Source organism: Eurytemora carolleeae, unplaced genomic scaffold (assembly GCF_000591075.1).
Source record: "Eurytemora carolleeae unplaced genomic scaffold, Eaff_2.0 scaffold10, whole genome shotgun sequence".
NCBI lineage: Eukaryota > Metazoa > Arthropoda > Copepoda > Calanoida > Temoridae > Eurytemora > Eurytemora carolleeae.
This window is the reverse complement of record NW_019396179.1, coordinates 742,982-767,721: the sequence shown is the minus strand read 5'-3', so window position 1 is coordinate 767,721 and position 24,740 is coordinate 742,982. Positions and strand designations below refer to the sequence as shown.

Genomic DNA, 24,740 nt, shown 5'->3' with positions numbered 1-24,740 from the left:
CCCCCCCCCATCAGGTTATTGAAAGAAATTACAAAAAAATTAAGAGTTCAATTGACATTTTTCATTTAAAGTCGAAAAGAAAGATTTTTACAGTAATGACCACAAAAATAGATTGTACAGATACGTCAAAAAAAATTTAAAAAAATTATCATTCACGAACTTTACACAGCCTTAAATTGTAAACAAGTTATAGAATATTTTTTATCTTTTTGAGACGCCCTTCCCCTAAGGTTATACTGAAAGAATATGTAATAAATGTTGGAGGTCAATTGACCATTTTCATTTATTGTTCATCGACAATTAGTTAGTGCTGTAGAGAGGGGGAAACTAAATAACTAATTTCCCCCTCTCTTCCACTTAAAATTGAAACTCATGCTATCGAAACTTTGTTCTCTTGCTAATGTTTATGCATTTTTTTCTTACGAAAGTTCTGGACTTAAAGTGAATTTTTCGCCCTACATAGGGGCGATAAAGCAAGTTTATGGAGTCGGACCTGCTATAAAAATCTCAAATTACACATCTATATTTCCCGTTGTAGAGTAATAAAGTAACTTTAAAACCGAAAATTGAAAAATGGCATTGCTACCCCTTTTTTACTGTCTTTGATCAGATATTTGCAGGAAAAAAATCGCAAATCACAGTCCAAATTGCCTGTGGCAATCATATAGTTTTAATTAGCCAAATTGACGACATTTGTTTTTGCTTAAACATAAAAGATTATTGGTTAATGTGAAAAAAATATTTTTAACAATAGATATACGAAAAAAAGAAAAAAACATATTTATCCTCAGATATCTCAATAATGTTTGGTATAGTGTGGGCCAGATAGAAGGCTCTAAATTTGACATTGAAAAAGTTGTTTTTGTGGCTGTTGAGAAAACACGAATTCTTAAATAGCAACAAAAAATTAAAGATTTTCCTGAGCGAAAAATGATTTTTTTCTGAAATTTTATAAATAAGATTATTTATAAAGATGTTGAGATGTATTATCAGCTCAAATGAAACCTTTATGTATCCAGCACTATAGTTTTAGTAGAAGTAAATATTTCCATTTACTGATGATAGCGCCGATTGAAGGAATCATAACTCTAAATCAGAATCGACAACAAACATATGACTGAACCCTGAATGGATCAGACGCTTATGGACTCGGCATGACAGGAGTGCCAGCGGTTGGTTGATACATTAACCAACAATCTTTCATGCATAAGCTAAAACAAATTAGTTGTCAGTGCGCCTAATCAAAACTATGTGATCGCCACAGGTTTTTTGGACTTAAATTTGCGATTTTTCCCCCTGCAAATATCTAAACAAAGACGGTAAAAAAGGGTAGCAGAGCCTTTTTTCAATTTTCGGGTTTAAAGTACCCTTTATAAAGGACTTTTCGGATGAATTTTCACACTTTACTCCAAAACCCAGGGAGTAACTCCAACACCTTGGGAGCAGCCACAACCTCTCCCTCGCTAAAGATACAGAGCTGAACAGAGCTTATTATCCTATTTTCTCTTTGGACATCTAAAATTTGTTTCAGTTTTGTATTCATAATAAGAATTTTTGCCATGTTTTCTTTTTTATATAAATCACTTAATTCGGAAATGAGCTTCCCTTTCAAATGCTTAGTTTAGGACACTTCATACTTCTTCTTTTGGTGAATATAAACTTATTAAATACTCCATTATTATGATAACCTGACAATCTGTATCCAGCTTGAAGATCGTGTTGTATATTTCCAGCACCCTGGCAATTGGAAGTCAACTATTAGACTTTTTAAGCCAATTTTTTACACAGGACCCATCTATGGTCTATGCAAACTTATTCATTAGGTGTATGCATATGAATTTGAATAAATTTAGCATACTTTTGGTAGATTTACATGAAATTAGAGAAGGAATCCTAGGTGGGAACCTTTTTTATGCACACCCTTTAGGATAACAAAATTGCATGTTTGTTTAGAGCAAACCTCTATAGAATACAATTTTTAATCGTTGCACTCTTCTCAAATTGGCGTGAAACCTTTTTGAAGTCTAAAAATATTAAAAGTTTCTGTAAAACGAATCTAGCTATTGCCCATGGCTACAGACAATATTAGGTGGCAAAGATAAAGCGATTAGAAAATCAGCGTTTGTGGCAAAGACTTATTTCCTTAGAATAGCTGTCTGCTGCATGGTTCTCTTTGAATCTGATCGATTTGAATTCATCCTGTTTTTTTTATTTTCCTTTAAAACTACTGTTTGTTTAGATCCCCCTGGCAGGATTGGTAAAACCAAAAGAGATTCTTATTCTGGTTGTTATGTTCAGTTTATTCACACTCTCATTTTACAGGTTTTTTTAAAATTTTATTATCATAATCATCGTTGTTTTCTATATCAACCTTGTTATCATTATCATCGTTGTTATTATTATCATTGCTGTTTATCATCGTTGTTATCATTATCTTCATTGTTTTCATTATAATCTTTGTTAGCATTATCATTGTTGTTATCATTAACATCATCGTTATCATTATCATCGTTGTTATCATTATCATTGTTGTTATCATAACCATCGTTGTTATCATTATCATCGATGTTATCATTATCATCGTTGTTATCATTATCATCGTTGTTATCATTATCAATTATCATTATTTAGTATTTAGTATTTTTATTATCATTATTTAGTATTTAGTATATCCATTATCATTATTTAGTATTCAGTAAATTTTACTAATGCTCATTTTTATTATTTAAGATTTTTTAAACACTGGAAGAAGAATTATTATGATAATGCAAACCATCTACCGACTTATTACAAGGAAGATTCCCTTGCTGCCACCCCTGTCAGGTGAGTTTTTATTGCTGAGATATAAAAAGTTTCTAGGAACTGAATTTCTTAGCAATACTATCTGCAGCGTTGAACTTGATTAATTTAGGATACATATATGCATTTTATGGTTACATAACACAATACAGTATTACTCCATTTAATTCAATACGAAACAAAACAATATAATTTATCTAAATATATATTTTTTATTGGGTTTGTTGCATATACACATGGCTGGAAAAGTTGAGCAAATTTTGGTGGACTTCTGGCAATCTCTGCGAATAGTCGAAATAAAAATGTTGCCTTCTAAATTTTCGATTTTGAAAAGTTTTGAAAAATGCGTGGAGGATAACTGGGAAATCTGTTAAATCTTTTGTTTATTATGAATATGATGCACAAAGAAAAAGTTGCAAATATCTTTACTAAAACAAACTGGCACTAGAAAACATATTGTAATACAATGGCAATACTAGATCCTAATTTTCTTGATTATATTCTTAAAATGATTAATTAGCTTTTAATCTATAATTACACACTGCAGACCAGCTGGTTCTATGTTAGCAATTACTGTAATATATATATATATTAAATACATATATTATATGTATATAAAATACAGGGATATCCAAATGCAGTAGATCTTCTGTAAAATCTATAAGTGCCCATAGAATCCAAAATAAAAAGGTTTTTTTTTGCGTGGAAATTTTTATTTTGGATACTCATTGACCCGATACCTTGATTTCGATATCCACTATGGGCACTTATGGATTTTACAGAAGATCTACTGCATTTGGATATATTTTCTTTTTTGTGAAATGCAAAGTGCTCAGGCTTTTGATTGGCACTGAGCCCTTAACAAAAAGTTAGTCGTCAAATGATTAGACAGTTCTGACTTTAAAGTGTCGAAACGCTTTCATCTGCGATTAAGCTCGCCAACTTACTTAAACGATTTTGTAGCCCTAGGCCTATACATTTGAAAAATGCACTGCGCTTGTTTCTAATGAACTTGACTTACGTTTCTGAACTAAAGATCAAAGTTTTTGTCAATGACTCATTTCCTTTCAACCGCGAATTCAAAGTTTAAGATTAAGCTGGGATTTGAATCAGTAATTAAAATTTGAACCGGCAGGAGGCAGTTAAGCAACCCCGCATATTTAGTCGATGCCTGGTTCGCTACTATATATAAATTAATAAAATGATCAACCATCGTCCCGTTTAAGTCAGTAGTAAGCTAAAGCTTATACCATGAATGTGTAAGAGAGGATGGTTTGGATTGATATATTGATGTATAAATGGTTCAGAAGAACGGAGAAAGGGAACTTGGGTGTAAACTTGGTTTACGCCAGCAATCAATCAGTTTTCGAAGTATATGTTCTCACCATTACATTTACATACATTGTACTGTAGGATGTAACTGTACAGGGTGTCCCCACAAAAAAAAATTCTAGAGAAAAGGAATTGAGTTTTTGTTATTGTCAAAAACTCTGATTTTCAAATTCCTATCTATATCGTTGCCAGCCAATGTAGGTGGCCTTGGATATTTTAAACTATTAATTCTGTTAGATCAAATAATCTAAGTTTGAAATATCAAACGATTAGAAAATTTGAGTTTTGAATGTTTAATGATCATGCAATTCCATTAAACTAATATGGAAATATTCTTGCTCAGTAAAATTTTTCAGTATTGATGAATATTATTAATTGCTTCATTGTTTTATATATATATATTAAATACATATATTATATGTATATAAAATACAGGGATATCCAAATGCAGTAGATCTTCTGTAAAATCTATAAGTGCCCATAGATCAATTTAATAATCATGCCAGCATATTGCTGTAAGACATTTTATAAAAATAGATATTATAATATTCAGAAACAACTGCGCAGCTTTCTCTTAATGCTGGCCTTGCAGGGCAAATCTTTATTCAGCATTTTCTTAAGATAGAATTTTTCTTAAATAATAACACAATATTACAATATTTACAGTGGTACCCATAAAATTGTGATATAGAAAGCTGCTTTTACGCATTTGATGGTGTTTTTAAGCTTAGAATAAACTTATCAAGGCATGTGCCTGTTTTCATTTCACAAGCTTGACTTCTTTTATGTTTATTAAACTTTTTAAAAAAATAACTTGCGTCTAAAAATAGTTTTTCATTGTACATTATAAAATCTTTTTTTTTAACTTTTTTATTTTTCTAATACTTTTTTAGGGACTTTCATTGCCATCCTGGTTCAATATCCGGTTCTGATAGGAATCCACTGAGCAGGAGGAATGTAATAAAATAATATTAATTGTTAGTTTTTCGGGAAACCAGGTTTATTAAAGGTTTTTAGTTATTCTATAAACAATACGAATGGTAGATGAATTAATGTGCTTCCGTTCATCGCCCAAGAAAGATACATATCAGGACTCCCATATCAGGACTCCCATATCTTTGTCTACAATATGGGTGTACTGCAGTTGCTGGGATATACAGGGTTACCCACAAAGGATGAAACTTCAAAAACGTTTTTACGGAATTTATACTCTTTCCTTGTATTCATGACTCCCTGTAGTTAAAAACTTCTTTCTTTCTTTGCAAAATCATCAAATAAGACATTTCAAGGCCACAATCAAGGCAGAAGACTTAATTCAAACTTTAAATCGTTATATTTCAAGATTTTCAAGTCGTCTTTACAGTCTCATTCTTTGTGGGTATTCCTGTTTATAAACGAATTCGGCCCCAGCAGCACGGGGGGGGGGTCTGAACAATTGCTTAGATTTTAATTTTAAAAATCAGAAAATAAAACTAATTTAAAGAAACCTAGCATAAAACAAGATTTCTTGTCAAAACATTGGTTTCTACAAAACTGCCAGACCCCGTTCATGAAACAGGGTTTCCGATTCGGGTTTCATTACGAGTCTCTGTCTTAGAATTCGGGTTTCATTACAAGTCTCTGTCTTAAGATTCGGGTTTCATTACGAGTCTCTGTCTTAAGATTCGGGTTTTGTTACAAGTCTTTGTCTTAAGATTCGGGTTTCGTTACAAGTCTCTGTCTTAAGATTCGGGTTTTGTTACAAGTCTCTGTCTTAAGATTCGGGTTTCGTTACAAGTCTCTGTCTTAAGATTCGGGTTTCCTTACAAGTCTCTGTCTTAAGATTTGGGTTTTGTTACAAGTCTCTGTCTTCAGATTCGGGTTTCGTTACAAGTCTCTGTCTTAAGATTCGGGTTTTGTTACAAGTCTCTGTCTTAAGATTCGGGTTTCGTTACAAGTCTCTGTCTTAAGATTCCGGATTTGTTGTGTTTAAATTCATGTTCGTAGAGTTCACATTTTAAACAAAGTTACGGGGGGTCTGAAAATTAGATTTATTTGATTTATAGAATATTAAATTTTTAATAATATGTGATAGCAATGTTTTGATGATAAATCAGACCACTTTTGTTAACAAGAAATGAAAAATTTATCGCAAATTTCTCGACACTTTTTAAAGCTTTTATTTTGAACTTAATGGCTGTTCAAACATTCAACATCCTTTGACTGCTATGATACAATTTATATATTTTAGGGCGAAATACTAATTTGCATTTCTTTTTGAAATTTGGAAAAAAAAGTTAAGTTTTTCTTCTCACTACCAAAACCTAAGCGATTCAACTAAATTCTATCATGCCTCTGGTATAGTTTCATTTCCCATTATATGGGTTCTTCAAAAAAAATATCTTCGCTGCTTGTTCTTGCCTTTTGTGAGTTATTAAACATTAAAAAGTCAAAATTCAAAAAAATTGTGAATTTAGTGTTTTTGGCGTTTTTTCCAAGTTTTGAGTGGTAATCCCTCCAGAAAATATATGAAAGTTCTTTCTAGAAAATATTTATAAGTCCTACTCTAGAAAATATATAAAAGTCCTTTCTAGAAAATACATCAAAGTCCTTTCTAGAAAATATATCAAAGTCCTGCTCTAGAAATATATGAAAGTCTTACTCTAGAAAATATATGAAAGTCCTACTCTACAAAATTTATGAAAGTCCTACTCTACAAAATTTATGAAAGCCCTAATCTAGAAAATATATGAAAGTCCAACTCTAGAAAATATATGAAAGCCTTACTCTAGAAAATATATAAAAGTCCTTCTCTAGAAAATATATAAAAGTCCTACTCTACAAAATATATGAAAGCCCTACTCTGGAAAATATATAAAAGTCCTTCTTTAGAAAATATGTAAAAGTCCTACTCTACAAAATATATGAAAGCCCTACTCTGGAAAATATATAAAAGTCCTTCTCTAGAAAATATATGAAAGTCCTTCTCTAGAAAATAAATAAAAGTCCTATTCTAGAAAATGCATGAAATACTCTAGAAAATATATAAAAGTCCTACTCTAGAAAATACATGAAATACTCTAGAAAATATATAAAAGTCCTACTCTAGAAAATCCATAAAATACTCTAGAAAATCCATGAAATACTCTAGACAGTGCATGAATTACAGATATTTTGCCTCTATTAACAATAACCTTGTGTTGTGTATAAGTGGAAACTAATTGCAATCCCATGATTAAATACCGGATATATTTATATTCCAGCCATCTACAAACTATATAGATTGGAATCCCATGATTAAATACCGGATATATTTATATTCCAGCCATCCACAAACTATATAGATTGGAATCAATATTTCATATTTTCTTCTTAAAAGGAATGTAGAAATCATACTTAAAGGGACTGTAAAGGAAAAATATACCTATTTTCCCAAAGGCTTAAAAGCCCTCCCCCCCTTCCGTTAATCTTAATTAGCCCCCCCCTTCCGTTAATCTTAATTAGCACAAACGATTAAGATTTAACGTGAATAACTTATGAACTCTAATCCAAAATTTGTTTCAACATAATTCCTTATTTGAAATTGTGAATTCTGTATAATATCAAAAAGTTGGAGTAAAAATTTCAAACACTTTACCATCAGATATCAAAGATTTATAGACATAAAAAAATTTGATTTCGGGCCAGTAGTTAGTTCCTTTCCGTTGGCAACTAAAATGATTGTTTACCCCTGAGTCAGAAAAGTGTAACAGTAGTAATATTATTATGTTTTAAAGAATGCAATACGTCCGACCATAAATAATAAATATTGTAATAACGAAAAATGTTCAGGACAAATTGCAGAATCGCATGATCAGAAGAAAATATCGAAATTCTCATGAATTTCAGCAAAAAAAACACGTTTTGATTTCCCAGTAAAGTGTAATTTTACGCAACTCTCAATTCCAAACAATTGAATTTAACTTTAATGGACAATAGACGTATTTACATGTGACTCTGCACTTATAAAGTGGGATAAATTCACAAGGGTACCCTTCTTTTCTCTATCTTAAAATTTATAATATTCCTATTAAAGTAACGATGTAAATCAGACATCTGAAAATGTGGCTCACATAAAAATACGGCTGCGGCCTCTTTAAAAACCATTTTCTTTTTCTTGTGATATTAATATTATTATTACTTTCTGCAGAAGCACTCTACGCAGTCCTAATGATACAAGTCCATACAGACTCAGGTACTTTATTACAGACATAAAAGGTAATTATGATAAAGGGATTGTCCCCCCCCAAACACTTTTGAAATTGTTTTCATCTATATTTGTTGTTTTTTAAATAGAATTTTGCGTCTGCTTACCTTTGAAAATAATGAGCCAACTTTTGAGTCTGGTCCATATAGTATTTGGCAAAATCCTATTTTGCGTCAAAGGAATTGATTCTTTTTCCTAATCCCTTAATCTGTGCAACCTGATGGTGTAAACCTTTGATTTTTTATACTTAGATTATTTGATTAAACGAATCTAATGCTTTGAAATATCTTTAAGGTCTATTACATTGGGTTGCAAAGAAAAATAGGAAAGTTTGTTGAAAGACTCAACCTTTGACATATTTTCCAAGGGTCTAACACGGGCTCAAAAGTTAACGCAGAAAATAAAAACTTCTCACTTTGGGAATTAACGCCAAGGAGATTTTTCGCGAACTCTCCCTTAATAATGTTAACGGTCAAAGAGAGAAAGAATTTTTGTTTAAAAATGTTAGACTTTATGTTTATTTTAGTTCATCGCGAGAGGGGACCCCCCGATACTCGAGAAGGAAAAACAAAAATCATTTTTTTATCTAAAAAAATATTTCATACTTTTTAAAATTTAATGGTAGTTTTTAAAATTTTGACTGATTTAGCTATAGTGGTAGGCGATTATATCAATACAATGAAGACTACTTTTGATTACAATTTTTTTATGTCAAGCTATAAAACAGCATGGATACACATAAACATAATAGTCAAGAGAAGCTGTCAATTAAAGCAGCTTCTCTTTGTTTACTTGTAAAGCTGTATTTCGAAAAAAAGCTTGTTAACAATCAAAACATAAATAAAAAAGTCGCCTTCATTGTATTGATATAATCGCCTACCACTTATTATACTAAAAAATAAGAATATCTTTATAGCTAGTAACCTAAAATAATAATATTTGTTGATATTATTGTTTTAACACAATGAATAATATAGATATCGAGTTTAAAAAGTGTTTTCTTTCCTCCATGTTGTTTCTGAATTAAAATAAAACAAAGTTCCTAAAGAAAAACAACAATTAAAAATAACAAACTTTTAAAGAGAAAATAATTGTTTTCTCATTCATTTTTGATAAGAAAACCTTTTAAGGCACCGTTGTAAGGTCGGCCATGCAACTTTGAACTTACGTCCACAGCAAATACAATACAAAGTACAATAGATCCTAGTACAATAGATCCTAGTACAATAGATCCTAGTACAATAGATCCTAGTACAATAGATCCTAGTACAATAGATGGCAACGTAGAATTTGTACACTCTCAATACAGCTGTATTCTGACGTCACAAGTGTCAACTCAGTTTTTCTGTCCGACAAAATAAAGTGATAATTTTAGAATAAAGTGATTATATTACAGTAAAACGAGTGCAATTTTATGTGTTCCTTATTTTCTGTTTTTACACTGTTTTATTTAATCTAGGAAAACATGTCAACTAATGTGAGACAATTTCGTTTTCCTTGTTATATTTGACACTTGTGACGTCATGTATAATTGGTCCATTTCTCTGCTGCCACCTATTGTGCTTGATAATTTATTTGGTCCACAGTAACTTTAATCTTTATTAGAAATAAAATAAATTAACATAGAAAATTAAGGTTAAAGTTTTTTTCTAGCTTTTCAAGTGCAGGGAAGCTGTGACGTAAAAATGGCGATATATTTTCTGTAGGGGGGGGGGGGGGGGAAAAAAAACAGTTGGGACATAAAATAATATATTCAAAAATCTTAAAAGAATTTCAATTGATTGAGTTTGAATGAGGAATGCAAATAAGTGACACCAGGAATATAAAAAAACATTATTTATTTTCCTAATCTTTCAAAATGATTTATTGTTAAAGAGCAAGAATTCTGAGAACTCAATCAGTGTGCGGAACCATTCCAAAGGAATATTATTATTATTACTAATAATGACACCATATGGAGGCTTATGGCTGATCAAAACTGAAAATGTTGCTGAAAAGACCGAATTTTTAGATATTAGAAATGTAGTAAAAAAAATTCGGACTTGTAAAACAATATTTAAGCGCTAAAACTGTTACCAGAAGAAGAAATGCCTCAAACCCAAAAAATTTAATATATTGACACCTATGCTTTTATATTTTGACATTTTTAAGTGATTGCTGTACATCCAAACTTTTAGATATTTTACAATGGGATAATTTTTTTTAAATGGGCCATTTCTTTTTTGTACTGATGTATAAATATTTTGCTAATATTTGTTAACATCTAATTCATATTTGTTAAGGACATTATATACAGTAAAGAGTAAGTTTTAGCAAATTACGATAAAAAATTTCCTTTCTAAAAGTAAAAATAGACCATTAGTAGAATGGGGGTTTGAATGTAGCATACAGATTTATTTGAAAAATCCTACAATTCTACATAACTTTAAAGCTAAAAAAAGGTAAATAATTTTATTGTTTAAAATAATGGTACAATTGGTGTGCACTTTTCCCATTAAATGTAATGGCCATTCGACTAAAATCTAAATTACAAGGTGAGAATGTTTTTTTTGCATTAAAATTTGCAAGCTACAAAACTAAGGGGGGGGGGATATATACATTTTTCCCAATCTAATAAAGAAAAAACAATTATTAGTCAATCCTTCTATAAAAATATTATATATATCTAATTATACACGTAAAAATAATGATTATAACAATAATAATAATAATAATGATAATGATAAAGAGGCCCCCACCTTTATCCAGGAACCCCAATAACAAGATGAGAAGACAATATTCAGACAGGAAAGAGTACATATTAGTTTTGTACTGTACAATGTACAGACTTTTATGTGTAATGCTTGTACATAACTTAAATTTGGTTTGTTTGTTGCTTTCTTTTTTTATACACCAAAAATACGTTAAAAGGGCAGAATCGTTCGGGCTAAATTTTTATATGGTAACTTTGGTTGGGGAACTCTGGAGGCCCCAAGGGAATATTCTTAGTTCGTGGTTTTAAGATTCTAAATTGAGTTGATCGATTTTTATAGCAAAAATTTAGTTTCCCGGTAAAATCGTTCAATAGTAACATAGTAACTTTTACTAACTTGGCAACATACTCTGAATCAGATTAATACAAACCTTTATCAAATACATAATACCATAATACCAGTAAATACTAGATATTCAATAATATCTTTTCATAACATTTTTTCTTATAATTTTTAGATGAAAAAACACAAGAATTTCCCCGACAAAGGAGTGCGAGATGAGCGGCAGTAACTCTTCAAATAAAGAGTTACTTGACAGGGAATAGGAATAAAGGGAAGGACAATGGCGCTGGTTTGGCCTGAGAAAGCCAGTCGCACTGCTTTGCAGACGAGTTCGGTATTACACACGCACACTTTTTTGGTACAGACACACAATATGACTACAGTCAAGAAATTGCAGAACAATGTTGTCAATTATAATTAAGCTTGAACAACGACTAGTTTATTGTAAACTTTAATCAAATTATATTCTTTGCATGACAATTTGGCTTATAGTGTTGACTTAAATATATAAATAATATACTACATGTATATTAAACTTATTTTCAAGAAAAAAATTAACAATAAACAAATGTACTCTCCTAGACTCAAATACCGAGATTCGTATGAATTGTATTTACCTACAGTGCACGCCTTCGGTTCGGTATTCTTTACATACACTCTTTTGGCACAGACACACGCACATGACGTTTCCGCCCCCTGTTACTTGAAGTCGAATTAACAGTTCCAATTTAAAGCACTAGGTTTGAAAAAAATTGAATATATTAAATATTAAGTTGTCATGTCATCTCCAGGATTCTAATCAAATATTTAAGAGAAGGAAAGTAATCTGAAACCGTAGACAGGAAATATAACTTCAGAACCATCATACAGAGTTACCCGCACCGGATGAAACTTTAACGGCAACCTTATAATTCTTAGATACAGCATAAATTAATTTTTCTGTCTAAAATACAGTCTTTTAATGGAATATTTTAAGATTTTGAGCTGCAAGGAAAATCATAAAAAGATTTCCTTTTAAGGGTCTGCATTTGCGAAGATTTTGATTTAAGAAATCAGAAAACATAAAAATATTGTAATATTTCTTAACAAAAATATTGGTATCTACAAAACTGTCTGACCCCATTCATGAAACCGGGTTTCCGAAACTGGGTTTCATTAGGACAATCTGTCTTTTGTTTTTGGGCTTTGGAGTAAACGATTGTCAACAAAGTACATTAAAATGTAGTACACTATATGAACATTGTACACTGTACAGTACTTTTTTACAAAACAATATGTACTGTACTGCAGGCCTGTACGAAAGCATAGATACTTTCTAAGTGAGGATTATGGTAAGCAAGAAACAAAAAAGTTTTTGGTCAGCACTTTTAAAAGATATTTTATTAATATGTGAACTTTTTACTCATATCAAAAAAGTTTAGTTTAAATATAGCACGTCTCAAATCAGAAAAAAATGTTTAATTCTTTAGTTCTATTATATAAAAAAACGTCTTTCAATTTAACACTATAATTCCAAGAGTAAATGTCCGAAACAGTACAATAGAGTCCAGCAGATTCAACCAAAGTCTCAAATGGGTAAAACAAAGTCCTTACTGGGTGAAAAAAAATGCTAAAAAGGAGTACAATAAAGTAAAAAACAAAGTTTAAAACAATAAACGCAAATAGGATCTCATATATGTGTATTCCCAAGGAGATATTGAATAGAAGGAGGGTACGATAGGGTTTCCGTACTCTTTGCTGTGATGTCTTTGGACTGCTGAAGAACTATAGTTTTTGTTTAACAAGAATAATAAAGATTGTAAACAATAACACAAATGATAAACTGTAAACAGACATCTAGGGGGGGGGGGGCAGGAAAACCTTGAATTTGATTGAAAATGTCTCTGAAATAAGTTCCTTTTCGTCTAAAACTAAAATCCTTAACTTTTTTAATTTTTTCAACAAGATAATTCTACTTGCACAGTTTACTAACTCATGTTTATTTACATTAGATAGGCTGCCTTTGTTATTGTTGTTACGCAAAAACTATAAGTTCTTCAACAGTCTAAAAACGTCACAGCAAAGTGTACGGAAACCCAATCGTCCCCTCCTTCTATTCAATATCTCCTTGTGTATTCCTAATGTGTACAAGTACGTATGATCCAGTCTGCCATAAAAAGTTGCATCAATATCAAGGATGGGTCGCAAAAGCCTTGTCCTATAATTTTACTAGTATCTCATGGAAACATGATTAATATACTTTCTTGCATCCCTAGACTTGAGCGTTTTATGACATTAAACCCTTTGTTTTCTGCTTAATTTTCTAAAAAGATATTCGCAGAGTTTCATGGATTTTTGTGAGAAAGCTCGTAACCTTTGTATCTCACTGGATGAAAAACATCTTTCTTTTTCCCAAAACTGTTTGATTTAAACAGTTCACCCCGAACTAACCAGAGTGAGAAGCATTTGGTTTCTTTCATTTGAAATAAAACGTGTTTTGGTCTATAATTCAACACTCTTTAAACTTACGGATTTGTTTATTTTATACTTTTTCATTCAAAACGTTTATGCCGAAAAAAAGTAGTTGTGAAAAAAGGTTAAAAAATTATGTATTTAAGGGGTTTAATTGTGATCGAAAGTCGCAGCTTTCTGAAATATTGACAGAACCGTTAAATTCACGGGAGTTGAACTAAATATTTTAGAGCCTGCATCTATTTCTATTGAAATCGATTCCTTTGATTCTCCGACAATGTGTGGATCAAGAAAATCCTCTGTCTACCAGCTCCTCTCGGAGAAAATAGAGGTAAAAACTTTACTTCGATAGCATGCCCTCCCACCCCCGCATGCCCTTGCCCTCTCGCACCCCCCCCCTTTATCTGCATTAAAGAGAGTGTATACGTAACTTCATTGAACCAAGAAAATGGCATGTCTAATTCACAATAGTACCCTTCAAACCCATAATCTGATCAATAATGTGGAAGATATTGGCAGTTTTCTGAAAAGGTATTTCAGATGAACCAAGATTGAAAATTATCAATTTGCAGTTCGTAAACATAAATATTTCGCTACTACTTGATCTAACAAAGGTTTCACCCTTGTGAATTTGACTTTGCACTCTTTAGAAATTATGCGTACAGTCCCTTTAAGAATAATATTATCCCCGGCCCCATGCCAGTTTTACTAAGACATGGAAATTTGAAAATTTCTTTTGCACTTTAACCAATTCAAAGAGAATAGAATATATATTAGAGTGGAATTTACTGGAAAAAAGTGTAAAACGGCAATTTTGTTGTACTGTTTCCATACTGCAGGTGTACTTCAAATATTTGTGCTGTATAAACTTTTGGGCCCTGGAACATCATTTTATAGAAAATCTAAAATTAATATTAAAAGAAAACCAACTTATGAAATAGGCTGGTTTTATAATTGACCAATGATCCTTTCACATAGACTCTGTGCCTTTCACTTTACAAACGATGATTTTCCGTTATACCTATAAATCAAATTATGTTTTTTATTCACCTAATTCATTTTATAAATTTTATTTAACAGCTTTAAAAAATTCGAAATTGAAATGGATATCCTAGGGAACACACTGTATTAATGTACTCTACTGCATATAATTTGTGAACATTTAAATGATTTGCACTTTGAACTCCCTTTCTTGCTGAAAGGGACTGACAAAATTCATCCCGAGGGATTGTCTAAATTGCACTCTAATATATATGCTATTTTCTTTGCCAATTAGAGCTTTTCATCTCAAATGCACAAGATTTGATTTTGGAAACTAGCTTTTTCAATAATGAAATAGGCTCTGTGGGAGAACATCTGTATTACTTTGATGCATTGTATGCAAACAGTTTCAAGTTGGACTAACTTAAACAAAAAGATTTGAACAAATCTGATTTTGGAAACTTTCAGTTTTGAAAGGTTACGTCAAAGTTTTCAAATTAAACTAAGTATGTTTCACAAATGATAGGCAAAAAGTGATGGCGTCATTTTCAAATTGTGTGTGACCCTCCATTTCAAAGGTGCACTGCCTATTTACAACGGTACCCTCTTATATCTTTATTTGATTCGCAACTATTGTGTCGATACCAGCTGGAGAATAGTGTCTGACTCTCACAATATCCTAAATTGATTCCGTAGCAAAAAAAATGCAATTCTCTTCTAAAAAAACATCGATTAAAAATACCCATTATTATTTCGTTTCTTCTTGACCACGCAAAGCATTACAGGATACTACTGTGAATCGGACATGTCATTTTATCAATGGATAATCACTTAAAATTATATTAAGAGTCACTTTTTAACTTTTAAAAGACTTTTGAATAATCTGAAAATTCAAAATTGTTTTAAAGCTGGACCAATTTTTCAAATAGTTGTTTAAAAAACGATTGAAAAACGATTGATGAAGAGCGAGGAATAGTTGAAATTCAGTCTACGTTTCTGATAAAGATTGATGTCGGTTTAAATCGAAGTATATGAAGGATAAAATTCTAAATTATTCTTATGTGAGTGAGGAGACTCAAAGGAAGAATTTTATGCATGAAAGAATTTCTTACGATAAGAGAAGAAACTGTTGAGACACAGGGTGTCTTAAAGATATGGGTTCAGTCTTAATTATTTTTGTGTTCTAAGGGAGTATGAACGGAATTTTAAGTGACTCTCAATGTAAAGAGATGTTAATGCTTGAAGCCACAACGGTACTCATGAAAGCTTTGTTTGATCAAGTATGGCTTAGATATGATTTTCAAAGCTGATTATTATTTATTATGGCTTCCCTACAAAATTTTGCGCATTTCTACTGCAGGAAAACAGATAGGAATTATTAGAAATAAATACTTTTAAATCTGGAAAAACGACAATATATTTCATATTATTGATCAGATAAAGGTTTTGAGGGTACAGTTGTTAATCGGATATAGTCATCTTTGCGTCAGTTAAAAGCACGTTTACACTTACAAGCATGAGATTAAAATGATCCTAAAAAATACACGAAAACTCTTTTCTCAAAATAAATGACAACGCCCCCGCCTTCCCCCCCCCACATCCCAGAAAGAAATATAAGCGATTTCTCGAATAGTCGTTTCTTGTGAATAGATGATTTAGAACATCCAGGCCGGGGGGTTACTGATGACAGTAATAAATGTCCTGCTGAGATTTACAAAAATATGCCTAAAATGTTTATTTAAACTATTCTATTCTAGAATTGGAACTGAAAAAACACACAGTGGCATGTCCAAGTCACAATGATACCCTTTAAGTCTGATCTATGTAACAGTTTAATGTATTCAACGAATTCAAGAATTTGTCATGTACACAATACATTATTTAACAGTATAACAAGGAAATACTTTTTATTCATCTTTGAACTTTTTAATATTCTGTGAGTGTGAAATGCTTGAATTGCTTTAACGTGCTCTGTACATTTTTAAATAAATATAACTAGTCCAAAACTTTTAAATAAATATGACTAGTCCAAAACTTTTAAATAAATTTGACTAGTCCAAAATTTTTAAATACATATGACTAGTCCAAAATTTTTAAATAAATATGACTAGTCCAAAACTTTTAAATACATATGACTAGTCCAAAACTTTTAAATACATATGACTAGTTCAAAACTTTTAAATACACATGACTAGTCCAAAACTTTTAAATACACATGACTAGTCCAAAACTTTTAAATAAACATGACTGGCCCAAAACTTTTAAATACATATGACTATAGTCCAAAACATGACTAGTTCAAAACTTTTAAATAAATATGAATCGTCCAAAACTTTTAAATAAACATGACTGGCCCAAAACTTTTAATAAATATGACTAGTCCAAAACTTTTAAATAAATATGACTAGTCCAAAACTTTTCAACAAATATGACTAGTCCAAAACTTTAAAGCGGTTCCCTGATTACTCGCCTTCACAGTGGAAACTATACAACTTTGGGATAGAATGACAAATGAAAGCAATTCAATGTTTATTTTATGTTGTTTTCAAGCAAATAGTTTTACACCAGATGCTGAAAATAATCACCTTTTTTGCTGCTGCTATGAAAATTTTTAGTACTGGATTACTTTAAAGTGCCGCAAAGTCTTGACCTTAGATTCTCCTCATTAACTAACTTAACCCCTTTTTTGTAGCTCTAGGCATGAACACTTTAGAAACTTAGAGCACTTGTTTATCTTCAGTTTTTAAGAAGTAATTAACAAAATTCTCATCAATATTTGCTTTCAAGAGTTCTTGCAGATCTGGACACTTTCGACCTTTATTAGTTTCGGATTGATTTAGTTGGTTTAGTTAATTTATTAACGTGTGAAGAAGTTAAAGGGACTGTAAGCGTAATTCCAAGTAATTCTCCCTGTAGAGAGGGCAATGCCTGATTAAAAAAGCATTATTTTACGTCGAAAGTGGGTTTAAATATTTGACAGTAAATATATTGTTGTTCTAGAAAGTAACTATTAATATTTTTAAATATACAAAATCCGAATTTAATTAATCTAAGCCTCGTCTCAAATCCCCTAAAACCGGTTTCAATTAAGCGCCGGCTTAAATCTTGAAAACTTTAATACAAAACTTTAAAACCAACCATATTTGAGCCACGGCATAAATTTAAGCCGCGGCTAAAACTCGGCCTCTGGAATTATACCGCAATTAAAAGCGATTCAGTAGATTAAAAAAGCTATGTCCAATATCCAAGAGCAATCAAAGGCTTAAGGGTGCTGTCGGGAATCGTAAAGTTGCAACAAAGAGAGAGGACCCCCCTGGAAGCCTATGTGTATAATTATTGCAGAAATGAGAATGAGATTTTCAAAGATTTGTTGATTTGTTGATTTGTTATCCTAAACTTTACAAACTTGCTTTCTTAACTTTATTGTAAATGTATCTAAAGCTTTCTAAACCTTCAAGCTTCAGTATCATCTGCAGGTTAAAGCCCACTCAGTCGGGGGGGGGGGGGGGGGGGGCTGTCCAAAATGTTCTCTGTCCACGGGACCTTACTGAAAAATATGTTTTTCATGGAAAAATGATTTATTCTTCTGTATAAAGGGGGTAAAAGTAAATGTTAAAACTGTCATCAATTTTAAATCTAATAACATAAAAAATGTGACATTATTCGTTACTAAAAATAAACAAATAAAATTTAAGGCCGGTTCTAGAAAGATGACTCTTAAGAGTGGTATAAGAGCGGTATTAGCTAAAACCGCTCTTATACCACTCTAAACGCTAATACCAGTGTTTAGGAAATTTTCTTTCTCAAGAAATGTAATTTATTTGAACCATAATATTTCTTTAATTTAAATTTAGTTGAAGAGATAAACATCGATTATTGAATTCTTCTATGAATTATTAATCTTTCATCATAAACAAAAAATAAATTATCAAAAGTCGTCTTCAATTATTAAAAACATTTGTACTGAGTTCAGTGCTCGAGCATGCGCTAAAAAGGCAAATGAATTGAGTTTTTGTAACAAACTCTGGTTTTCTAACTCCTATATCTTTTTAACCCAGTGCAGTAGGCCTTTGATATTTCAAACTATGAAATATGTGAAATTAAATAATCCAAGTTTGAAATATCAAAGGTTAACACCAACCGGTTCCAGAGATATTAGGATTAAAACATTTAAGTTTGTGGCAAAAACTCAGATCCTTTCTAGAGAATGGATGATAAAACCGGTATTAGCTAGGATGACTAAAGAACTCTTCAGCTGTTCTATGCTAGATAATCCTACCCCGAATTAGGCAGCATTAGCGTCTAAAGAATCCGAATTTCTTAAACACTGGTATTAGCGTTAAGAGTGGTATAAGAGCGGTTTTAGCTAATACCGCTCTTATACCACTCTTAAGAGTAATCTTTCTAGAACCGGGCTTAAATCTACCCTGCGGGTGGATTTGCTAACACCGCTCTTAGTAAAACTGGCATTTTTGTTAATACCAGCATTAACACAACTTATGAACGCGTAGGGTAGATGATCTAGCCTAAATCCTACCAACCAAGATTAGTTAAGAGCGCTATTAAGGTTTCTTGAACCGGCCTAAGATGTACAAATTGTGTTCGCTAAAACGTGTACTGCACAAGTGATTTCCGGCTGATATGCTATTTCCTTTCAGGGCTCTCTGAATTTTGAATTATCTTTTTGAACAGGGTTTGCTAAAACATTTTCTAAAAAACTTTATACGTGATGAATCTATAAATTTAAAAGGTTTTAAAACTGACGTTTTTCTTTATTTTCAGGAGGAACCTGAAGATAAAGATATGGAAGGGAAAATGAGGTATGTCACCATTCAATAATAATTTCATATTTTTATTCAACTACAAAGCATGAGATATAACAAACAAGCAATCACAATTGTACTATGCAACCTGGACCCGTCTAACCAGTTGTTGGTTGTTTTTAGTGGTTGGTCCTAAGTTAGTTAACGATAATGAAGGTAGAAGATTGTTAGGTTATCTATGGCAGGGTGAGATCAGAGGGATTAATGAAGATAAATTAAAATACAGGATGTATAAAGGATAGTGGATACACAAACACAAATAAGCCAATAAAGTTTCAGTTTATATTTAGATATTTATATAAAACCTATAATACATGATATACAACTAGCTTTTTCGCATTAAAACCCTCTCATAATTCTCAAGATAAATAATGATTACTCTTTCTTTAAATATTTTTGCAGATTTAGTTTTTTTAAGATCAATTTCAATTGCATTCCACAATTTAAGAAACATTGCGGACGGAAAGCTTTATAAATTTTTGTTTAAAGCCCGTTCTAATTTATATAATTTTGTTCTATTCGGTTTAGCTAGAGACTTGAATATATTTTGGAAGGAAGAGGGAAGGTTATTTTTAAAGTATCCATGCATAAATAAGAACACTAAGGTTGTATGTATCATCAAGATTAAGAACTTTCAGTTTTGAAAATAATGGATTTGAATGTGCCTTGAAAGTACTATTATTGGCCGCTCTGATTGCCTTTTTTTTTGCAAAGATCTGATTTTTTGCAGTTTAGAGTTTTTAACCCATCCCTAAGTAACAATTCCATATTCAATATGAGGCCTTACAAAGGAGTTATAAACAAGTAGACGAATGTTTACTGGCAAGATGTATTTAATTTGAGACAAAGCAAAGATTAAGCTAGCAATTTTATTCGAGATATGTTCAATTTCGTTGATCAAACTTACAAAAATAATTTCGATACTTTTTGCGCGAAATTGCAAACAGAACGTTAGAGATATAAAAAGTACTTGAATCTTTGCCCCAAACTCAGATTTTAAAATCCCTGTATCTTTGTAACCCAAGATCTTAGACTTTAGATATTTCAAACTATGAAATCTGTATTGTTAGATAAAATATCTAAGTTTGAAATATCAAAAGTTTACACCTGTAGCAAGTTACAAAGATATTCGAATTAGAAAATTTAAGTTTTCTGAAAGACTCAATTCTTTGTGAGATATTCTGAACAATTCTGTTCATTGTTTAAGCTAATGTTTTTTAAATGACTAGGAAAACTAGTTTCAGGGTTCTTTGCTTTTTATAGAAATATGGCTACTTGTCTGTTCATTGTGCTATACTATGTTTTCTATCAAATTTTATATCTTAAAAAAAGTAAAAAGGAAAGAAATGATTAAATTAATTAGAACCTGTAAATAAACATTTAACAAAATATAAATTGAAGAGGATTGTTTTTAAAAGATGAAAGAGGTATAGACTGAGATTAATTTCGTTATCGGTCGCTATACCCAAGGTAATAAGGCAAGGAAAGTTAATTGCTGTTGCGTATTCTCTGCGTACATATGTAAACCAGTTCTTTCTGGGCGGTGATTGTAAACAAGAAGATGTCTCAGTGTACTTTTAGTATCCGAGTAGGATAAAAACTTTTCATCATTCTAAAATATATTTTCAATCGAATATTTGATATATACTTATATATATTTATATAAGTCAGTATAGAAATCATATATATTTATATAAGTCAGTATAGAAATCATCATCATTGGTGTACTGTCAGGGACTCCAAAATTTTATTGAAAACTGCAAGAATTTTATCGGAGACCCCCAGATTTTCATCGGATACCCTATGGTGTTCATCAGCGACCCTCCAGATTTTTAGTGGAGAAGACAAACTTTTCATCAGAGACCCCCAGAATTTTATTGGAGATCCCACGTTTTTCCTCAAAGACGAGTAGATTCTCATTGGAGAATCCAATCTTTTTATTGGAGACCCCATGCTTTCTGATAAAATTTGGGGGTTTTAGATGAACAACAGGTGTCTTTCGTGATATCTGAGGGGTCTCCAATGAAAAGATTGAAGTCTTCAATGGGAATCTGCTGTAGTGTCTGAGGAAAAACATTGGGTCTCCAATAAGATGGCCTTGCGGGGTCCCTTTAAAAGAGGGTCTCCAATGATGATGATTTGGATCAAAAATATATCAATATAACAAAAATAACCACAATTTTTAAATCTTTGAAATAATAATATTGCTGTAATTTGATGGTCTTGGCATAATATATATATTATATTATATATGTATATAATATATATATTATATTATATATGCATATAATATATATATTATATGCATAATTCATATTTTATGCAAAATGTGTATATTGCTCAGTATTTATTGAGCAAATATACTTTGTAAAATTAAACCTGTCGTTTGAAACTTAAATTATACATATCTACATGGCCAGTAGTAAATTATTTATATTTTTATGACAGTTATAATTGCAACCTTAGTTTGTTTTGCCTCCATGCAATAACTAGGACGAGGGAGGGAACCCCCGGACTCCATGAGCCTCCGCTATGAAGACATCGAGCCTCCCAGATATGCTAGGCATCAAGCCTAGCTCCACTATGCAGAAATGAGCATGCGCAATACATCAAAATGTGCCTATGTAATACAGGAGGTTTTCTAAAACTTGTGTTTAAAGTTTAAATAAAAGACGTTTTTTTTAAATTTTTTGACAAAGTGGGATGAGAGGTTTCTCTTAGATGAGAAGTATTTATCAATTATCATAAATAGTGCCTAATTATGACTGATTAAGTGGTATACACAACTTTAAACATTTTTTAAATATGAAGAAAAATATTTAGAGAAAAAAAATGAATTCTATTTCATTTCATCTTTTATATTCTTTGATTTAAGCGATACCTTTCTTGTAGTTTAAATTAAATCTAGAAAATGTGTATCGTTTATATAAATCTGAACATTTGTCATAGAAAGGTATTGTTTAAATCAAAAATTATAAAAAAAAACTACATTTACTCCAGAAATATTTCTCCAAATATCTTCATTTCTAGCTGCGTAAGAGAAGGTTAAAATTTTAATATAAATCTTATAAACCACTTTATGAGTTCATATATGTTTCTAATCATGACAACAGGGGCGGATATAAGGATTCTGTAGGGGGGGGTAAATATTTTTAATTTGGCGCGCGAAGCGCGCCGAATTTTTTTTACCCCCCCCTAGAAATTTTTTTACCCCCCCCTAGAAAAATATCATGATGTATATCAAATTATTGGTTTTAATTGGGGTTGATTTGCATTTTCCACTCATTTCTGGGATTTACAAACTCAATCTAATAAAGGCTTCATGACATACCTTTCAGCTTTCACCTTGTTTTNAGGGGGGGGTATTTACCCCCAGGATTCTAGGGGGGGGGGTAAATAACCCCAATAACCCCCCTTATTTACGCCACTGCATGACAATTAATAAATAACTCTAATCCACGGTAAAATTATTATGCCACTACGTCAAAAAATGTTAAATTTGTCGTTACACATAAAAACCAGGATTTAAAAAAAGCTGTGCTGTATGGTGGAGGCTCGTTTACTGCATAGTGGAGGCACAGTCTGCATTGTGGAGGCTTGGTCTACCTAGCAAATCTGGGAGGCTCGATGTCTGCCTTACGGAGGCTCATGGCGGGGTTTCCTCCCTCCTAGAACTGCTTAAAGTTGAAAATATTGATTTCTGGAAGCTTGTTTTAAATATTTAACATTCTGAAATGCTAATTAGTGACATTTAAAATAAACCATCAAAATACACATATTAAACAACACCCCCCCCCCTCCTGCTCCTTTCTTATTTTAATGATTTTATACAAAGCATGGTAATATTTCCATGTCCCTTTATCCAATGATATAGTTCAATTAATATTAAAGAGGAAGTTGAATTTTATTTTATTTTTTTCAGAAATGGTAAAGAAGGAGAGTCTGAAATGCTAGCAAACGGGATTGTCCAAGTTCATAATTTTGAAACTTCCACTTGTCTTGGGGTTACAGAGGACACCAGTCCCACGCGCCGACTAGATATACTCAGAAACCGGTTACGGCTAAACGTGCAAGAAACTGTACTCTCAAGTCGGTGTGGGTCCAGTGAGCCGTTGAATCAGTTGTTAGATGGACCTAGCTCTCTAGATAGCACGGGGGGCTGGAATATATTCCAAACACAAGCTACTGTGGAACCTGTTCGTTCAAGGTAAAACTGCATAGACAGGGTTTCTAGCAAACGAAAACTTTCGCGAAAAAAATGCTAAAATGGATTTTGCAAAAGGAAGCGAAAATAAAATGCAAAATTTCCGGCATAAGACTTGAATCTTTGGCATAACAGATTTATGGGATATTCCCAGAAAAAAGCAACACACTTCGCATTCTACAAATAAAAAAAAAACTTGTCTGTTAAGTTAATTTTTTAACTTGTGGTTGTTTGAGACTTGGATGGATTTAAAAAAAATTATTTCAGTTTGGATAGAACAGACAGCCTTGTAGTAATGGTTAACTATCCGAGTGAAAAGATGTGTGCTTCAAGAAGAACAAGTTTATAAAAAAGTGATAATCATCCTGAGGGCAAAACTTTTGATTTGTATATCACTCTGGTTCAGCGACTGAACTTAATATCTATAATAGACAAACTTTAAAGCTGATAAAATTAACCTCTACAATTGCCATTAAACCTTTTCTGGAACATTCATGCCTACATGAGAGACAGAAAATTTGGCAAATTATAACATCCAATCATCACTGAGAGCTTGGAACAGCTGAGATTTGACAATAAGCTTTTAATTATCAAAGCTCTTTCTTGTTGAATCTGGAACAACATTCTGCGGCTACGGTTTTGCTGCTAACAGAAATTTAGATGGCTGAGACAATAAATGTTTGCCCTCAGCTCTGATGGGCAAGAAGAAGCTACTTTAAATTCACAGCACCCTCCTACTGGCACCAAAAGCTTAGATGAGGTTGATAGAGGTGATAGAATCAAAAAAATGGGTGCCTAATCTATTCGCGTAGAGTTTACATTCAGCAGTTTGATTGATCTTTTGTAACGAATACTTGAAGGGATTGTTAATATATTTCTTTTACATTTAA

General features: G+C 31.7%; 1 protein-coding gene across 1 annotated transcript in view; it reads left to right on the top strand.

Annotated features, from left to right (window-relative positions):
* LOC111697368 (uncharacterized) overlaps nucleotides 1–24,740 on the top strand; it is a 26,113-nt gene extending 1,373 nt beyond the window's left edge. Inside the window, exons 2-13 of the mRNA XM_023467351.1 lie at nucleotides 2,240–2,322; nucleotides 2,731–2,823; nucleotides 5,025–5,084; nucleotides 8,300–8,344; nucleotides 8,883–8,918; nucleotides 10,232–10,277; nucleotides 11,085–11,143; nucleotides 12,682–12,722; nucleotides 14,073–14,173; nucleotides 19,606–19,643; nucleotides 23,569–23,853; nucleotides 24,118–24,740. Of these exons, the coding sequence (XP_023323119.1) occupies nucleotides 2,240–2,322; nucleotides 2,731–2,823; nucleotides 5,025–5,084; nucleotides 8,300–8,344; nucleotides 8,883–8,918; nucleotides 10,232–10,277; nucleotides 11,085–11,143; nucleotides 12,682–12,722; nucleotides 14,073–14,173; nucleotides 19,606–19,643; nucleotides 23,569–23,853; nucleotides 24,118–24,199 (969 nt within the window). The 3' untranslated portion in view covers nucleotides 24,200–24,740. The remainder of the gene's footprint in view (nucleotides 1–2,239; nucleotides 2,323–2,730; nucleotides 2,824–5,024; nucleotides 5,085–8,299; nucleotides 8,345–8,882; nucleotides 8,919–10,231; nucleotides 10,278–11,084; nucleotides 11,144–12,681; nucleotides 12,723–14,072; nucleotides 14,174–19,605; nucleotides 19,644–23,568; nucleotides 23,854–24,117) is intronic.